The following is a 6485-nucleotide window of genomic DNA, read 5'->3' as shown; positions in this document are numbered from 1 at the left end:
TTATTGAAAATACAAGTTAGCATATGCATTCACACACACACGTACATACGTATGTACGTACTGGAGATGGTCTTACAGTTACCAGTCATTTTGTAATCGTTAGTCCTTAAGTGATGTTAATCTTGGGGTTATCTCTTCTTTGTTGTCTTGCCTGTTGGGACGTTTGCCTCACGTCGGAGGTTGTCAATGCTGCTAACTCGTTTAGCATCAGATACAATGGATGTTTTCTGATTGTTTCCTGCTGTCTCTCCAAGTCTCACTTCTTCTTGACCATCTGGACATTTGTGATGGTGTTTACACTCATCCTTAACCATGCACACATCCTTTACTCACACCTAACAATTTTACAGAGAATTTCAGACAGGATTACATTTTAGAAAGGGTTATATGGTTACTAAAGGGATTACAAAAGAACCTTACACAACTTCGTTTGCAATGCAGATAAGAAACAAGACGTTATAGCAAATACTGTAAGAAAAACTTATACTAAAACAAAAGGTGACCATAATCAGCCATAAGGACTGTTCTGGTCTGTTCCTCCCTTAACATCAGTTCAGACACAGGCAGCCTCTCTGATGCGTTTTTTCCAATGGCCCCTTAGGCCATGGGTGGCCAACCTGTGGCTCTGGAGCCACATGCAGCTCTTCAGAAGTTAATATGCGGCTCCTTGTATAGGCACCGACTCTGGGGCTGGAGCTACAGGCACCAACTTTCCAATGTGCTGGGGGGCGGGGGTGTGTGCTCACTCCTCAACCCCTGGCTCTGCTCCCACTTCACCCCTTCCCATCTCCTCCCTGAGTTTGCTGTGCCCTCGCTCCCCCACCACCACCACCAGAGCCTCCTGTATGCCACAAAATAGCTGATCAGGGGGAAGGGGGAGGTGCTGATTGGCAGGGCTGCTGGTGGGCAGGAGGCCCTGGCAGCAGGGGCAAGGGAGCTGATGGGGGGCTGCTGACCTATTACTGTGGCTCTTTGGCAATGTACATTGGTAAATTCTGGCTCCTTCTCAGGCTCACGTTGTCCACCCCTGCCTTAGGCCATTCCTTTCTGCTATGGCAGGGGTGGACAACGTGGCTGGCAGGATATGGTCAAATCCTACATCAATACATTTAAGACATGCTACGTTACTATATCCTTCATTCTAAATTATCCAAAATACAAACAAAAATCCTACTACTACAATATGAGCTCTGCTTGCTGAGTCCAATCTTCTAGTTAGAGACTTTTACACTCTTCAGGGACTACCGCACCTCTGCATCTATTTGCAGTGATACCAGGCAGTGTTTTAAAAAGAATAGGGTTTATTAGTCAACTGGTACACAACATCAGAAGTCCTTAGGTTAGCATAGAGGGGAAAAAAGGTTAAGACATAGTCCATCTAGTCAAGCCAGAGCAATCCACCACGCAAGTGGTAGTGAACTCTATTTTTAATCTCTGTGTCTCTCTGATCCCCTTTGTCAGTCCCAGGTGAGGGAGCCAACCTTGTCCAGAAGATCAGGCCTGGTCTATGTTTAAAATTTAGCTTGACCCAGCTATGTTGCTCAGAGGCATGAAAAATCCACACCCGAAATGATGTAGTTAAGTTGACGTAACCCCTGCTGTAAAATTATTTCGTCAACCTAGCTACCACCTCTCAGGGAGGTTGATTGCCTGTAGTGATGGGAGAACTCCTCCCATTGGTGTAGATAGTGCCAACACTGAAATGCTGTGCCACTGTTGTGTTTCAAGTGTAGACAAGACCTCACACTTTATCTTCTGCCTGTCACATCTCAGTCCTTTTGTGCTCAAGCTGCTCTCTGCTCAGCTTCCCTACTTAGAGGTTGGGGGAAAACCTTCCTCTTGGTCATTGGTTACTCATTGGGGCTTCCTATTGTATCATTTGGATTCTGCATTCATATGGGGTCACTTTCAACGGGTTCCAGCCACTTCCATAACGTCCCATTCATTGCACCCCAGACAGGAAGGTGACACCCACACCTCATATGCTGAGCTACCCTGAGTGCAGACTTAATCCCCCCCCTCAACTGGGTAGCAATGTAAAGTAGACAGGGAAAGTGAGGTACACTTGCTTCATTAAAATATCAAGAAAAACCCACTTTATCACATCCCCCTATTGAGATCAGTGGAGAATCCCCCGCCCTGCCCCCTGTGAAGATCAATGACAAATTGCCCTGTCACAAAGTGAGAATTTGTAATATTTTTATTACTCCTATGTGTGCCTCAGTTTCCCCCCTATACTTTGCATTGCTACCCAGTGGAGGAAACAGGATTGTTTGCCCTCAGGGCAGAGTAAGTGACATAGATGTGTGATGGTTTCAGAGGAACAGCCGTGTTAGTCTGTATTCGCAAAAAGAAAAGGAGTACTTGTGGCACCTTAGAGACTAACCAATTTATTTGAGCATGAGCTTTCGTGAGCTACAGCTCACTTCATCAGATGAAGTGAGCTGTAGCTCACGAAAGCTCATGCTCAAATAAATTGGTTAGTCTCTAAGGTGCCACAAGTACTCCTTTTCTTTTTATAGATGTGTGATTGTCCCCTAGTTGTCTGAGCGGGCTGAATGGGTCATTGAAAAGACTAGCTGAGGTTGACCCACATGAATGGAAAATGTGAGAAGACAAGGGACAACCTCCATCACCAGAACATTGACAATGACACCTACCAACCAATGACCCCGTGGGAGGAGGATTTCCTTGCCTCTCAGCTGGGAAGCTGAGCCGAGACCCCCTAGCTCAAGGTGCGGGGCATGTGGGTTTCTGTGAGAAGCGGGTACTGCTCCACTGGGACTGCTTAAAAAATGTCAGAGAGCCAGAGCCTGAAAGTGGAGTTCAATACAGCCTGGCGGGTGAGCTGCTCCGGCTTGACCGCCATGCACTATGCTTTAACCTTTATTTTTCTGTGCAAACCCAAGGCCTGCCCCTGCCGTGTTCCAGCTGACTAATACATCCTACTCTCCCCTGAAACGGCTGCCGGGGTATCTCTGCACGTCCACACCCGTGCCGGGCTGTACGAGTCCCTGGGGCGGGCACAGGCCTCTGCTGGGTGCTGAGCTCGCCTGGCGCCCCCCAGCCGAGCCCAGGGTGCGAAGCAGGTGTGCGGGGAGGCGGCCCGGGGGCGACGTGAGTTACCCTTAAAAAGGAGGGTGCCTGGGGACTGTGGCACGAGAAGGGGGTTGCTCTGAGAGACTCTTTAGAAGCAGGGCCTGAGCCTATGGGGCTGAAACCCCGCCCCTCCCCCCGCCGGTGCGATCAATGGCCCTGAGCCCGGCTCCGAGCCCCCTTCCGCAGGAGCCCCGCCCCCACCTGAGCCCGCCCCGCCCCTTCCCTCGGAGCCCCGCCCCCTGCCAGCCCATGCCCCCGCCCTGTCACCGTGACTCAGCAGTTCCCCCCCCCCCGCCCCAGCTCAATGTGCGCGCTGCGCTCGCTGCCGCCTCGAGCCATGGCCGCCGCCTTCGACTATCTGGTGCTGGGGGGCGGCTCGGGCGGGCTGGCGAGCGCGCGGCGCGCGGCCGAGCTCGGGGCCCGCGTGGCTGTGGTGGAGCATCAGCGCCTGGGGGGCACCTGCGTGAGTGCGGGGGGGGGGTTGTGGCGGGCGCTGGGAGCGGGGTCGGGGGGGAGGTGAGGGAGCTGGGTGTGTGGATGGGGCAGGGTTGGGGGGGGCTGGGAGCGGGGTGAGGAGGTTGGGGCATGGGGGGCTCTGGGAGCAGGGTGGGGGGCTGGGTGTGTGGGTGGATGTGGCTGGGAGCGGGGTGGGGGGGAGGTGAGGGGGCTGGGTGTATGGGTGGATGTGGCTGGGGTGAGGGGCTTTGGGTTGGGGGCGGTGAGGGGGCTGGGTGTGGGTGGATGTGGCTGGGAGCGGGGTGGGGGGGAGGTGAGGGGGCTGGGTGTATGGGTGGATGTGGCTGGGGTGAGGGGCTTTGGGTTGGGGGCGGTGAGGGGGCTGGGTGTGGGTGGATGTGGCTGGGAGCGGGGTGGGGGGGAGGTGAGGGGGCTGGGTGTATGGGTGGATGTGGCTGGGGTGAGGGGCTTTGGGTTGGGGGCGGTGAGGGGGCTGGATGTGTGGATGGATGTGGCTGGGGATGGGGTGTGTGTGTAGATGGATGAACGTGGCTGGGGGCGTGGATATGTGTGGATGGATGTGGCTGGGGATGGGGGGTGCGTGTGTAGATGGGTGACTGTGTTTGGGGGGATGGATGTGGCTGGGGTGAGGGGCTTTGGGTTGGGGGCAGTGAGGGGGCAGGGGTGTGGGTGGATGTGGCTGGGAGCGGGGTGGGGGGGGAGGTGAGGGGGCTGGGTGTGTGGATGGATGGGGATGGGGTGTGTGTGTGTAGATGGGTGAATGGGGATGGGGGGATGGATGTGGCTGGAGGGTGCGGGGGATGGGGGGATGGATGTGGCTGGGGATGGGGTGTGTGTGTAGATGGATGAACATGGCTGGGGGCGTGGATATGTGTGTATGGACGTGGCTGGAGGGTCTGAGGTGTGTGGATGGATGTGGCTTAGGCAGGTGGGGGTGAAGACATGCTGCAGAGAGGGGCTCTAATGAGTAATCCTGGGGCAGATCTCTGGGCCAATTGGGGTTTTCTTTCCAGAACTCGTTTAGCCTTTTAGAAGGGTGGTGAGCTTCCAAGAACAGGTCTGGTTTGTGTGCAGTGATTGACAGGAGAATGCCAGCCTTGCTCCGTGGGCATCAGTTTAGTGGTGCCGGTACCTGCTAGGCTCTGAGCTCTTTGTTTGAATCCTTTTATTTAACTGCAATGACTGTCACAAACGGAGAAAATGCCAGCACATCGACAAAGCAGTGTTGTCAGGTGTTGCACAACTCAGATTGGTCACACATCTTTCTTCATGAGGACAACTGGCTTTGTGGGTGTTCTGTATTACTGAATTTTCACAATAGTCATTATTCCTTACATGCCTATAAGGGGATGGGGCCCATCCAGGTCAGACTTTTTCCAAATCAGCTGCATATTCAGCTGCCTATTACCCTCTTTATTTCTTTTAGGAAGGAGGGAGTGTTTAGAAAAAACAAACTGACAAGAGTCAGGAAAGACCAGGAATTCCCCACCCCCATTGTGTGTGTGTGTGTGGTGCTGATGTTTTTTTTAATAATATTTATTGTTGTGGGACCAAGACTGTAGAGGCCTCAGGTAGGATCAGTGTTCTGCTGTGCTATCTTCTCCACACATAGGAGACATTAGCTGCATCAAATATCTTACAACCAATTTTAAAGTTATATATGTGTATTCAGAACACAACAGAAGCCTTTCCAGCAGCTTAGTTTGCACAGAATTCCAAATGAGCAATGTTCTCTGCTCTGCTGCCCCAGTTAATTAGACAATGTAGGATTTTAAAGAAAAAAATAGGCTCTGATTTTTTTCTCTCTCTGAGATACTTTAAGATGGGTATCTTGTAAAATCAGCATACAGTTGAGAGATTTGCTGATCTTTCTAAGAACAGAAGCAAGGCCTGAAATAGAGCTTTTTACACAGAAGATGATGATGCTACAGTGTGTTGTGAAAGCTATTTACCAGATTCAGGTTTCTCCAGAAGTTGGTATTAAAACAATGCTAGTTAGTATCAGTTTATTTCTGACTTACAGGGTCAGATTGTTCATTGAAGTAATTGGTGTAGTCAGTGTATACCAGCTGAGGATCTGGTTCACAGCTAGATAAAATAGAGGATTTGTGTTTTTCAGATAAAATGGTACACTTAAAAAAAAACAAAATTTTCTTGTGCTAGAAAAAGCAAAGAGTAGAGAGGAAGGGAATATAGCAGAGTACAGAGCTGTGTTTTGGTGCAACTGCAGGCATTTTAATAGACATCTATTTTCAGAGTCTCCTGAAAAAGTGTTTAAGTATTTTGAAGTACCTTTCCTTGAGACAGCCAGGGTGGTGGATCTGTGCAATGTAGGTGTACTAGCTTGCCTATTGACAGGAAAAAGGTTGTAAAGTTTTGATGAAGCTCTTTAGGAAGAAAACTTTTAATGAAAAGTATGAATAAATTTGTATAATAGGGCCACTAACTGGAAGGAAAAATCCTCATTTAATCTCCTGTGAGCTCCTAGTATTTCCTATACCTCTGCCACTCCTAAAAATAAGGTCAGGGTGAATTTTATGTCACTTGCCAGCTAGTTAAAACAGGAAATACTACTACTTTGAGGAGTGAACAAACTAGTATTGCATAAATCTGAAAGTAAAAGAAGGGACTGGCTTCACGGTGATTGGTTTAAACAGGTCTGTTTGGTAAGTATCTTGGTTTGAGGCAACTCTGCCCCCTTTCTGGTCTCTGAGTGCACCCCCTCAGTTGTTTGGCATCTTGCCTTTGTCTCAAGGTGGGATCTTGCAGTTTTAGGCTCTCAGACTGGGACCTGGGTATATTGCTCTGGGTACAAGTGCTTATCAGCCCAAAGATGTGTTTGTGGGTTCACTGGCATTGTGTTCAATATGAATTTGTTTCAAGGTCAGAAGGTTGTGAACCCATAAAAG

General features: G+C 50.3%; 1 protein-coding gene across 4 annotated transcripts in view; it reads left to right on the top strand.

Annotated features, from left to right (window-relative positions):
- Positions 1-3387: 3387 nt before the first annotated feature.
- The window catches only part of GSR (glutathione-disulfide reductase), a 33304-nt gene continuing 30206 nt past the window's right edge, over positions 3388-6485 (top strand). For 3 of the 4 annotated variants that reach the window (XM_048848030.2, XM_048848028.2, XM_048848031.2), the window contains exon 1: positions 3388-3562. In XM_048848030.2, coding sequence (XP_048703987.2) covers positions 3404-3562 — 159 coding nt within the window. In that variant the 5' untranslated portion in view covers positions 3388-3403. Of the gene's footprint in view, positions 3563-4830; positions 4864-6485 lie in introns of those variants that run through there. The other variant, XM_048848029.1, reaches the window with a different exon arrangement.

The sequence above is a fragment of the Caretta caretta genome, chromosome 4 (genome assembly GCF_965140235.1).
Source record: "Caretta caretta isolate rCarCar2 chromosome 4, rCarCar1.hap1, whole genome shotgun sequence".
Classification (NCBI taxonomy): Eukaryota; Metazoa; Chordata; order Testudines; family Cheloniidae; genus Caretta; species Caretta caretta.
The sequence above is the reverse complement of the archived record's forward strand: the minus strand, read 5'-3'. Positions and strand labels throughout refer to the sequence as shown.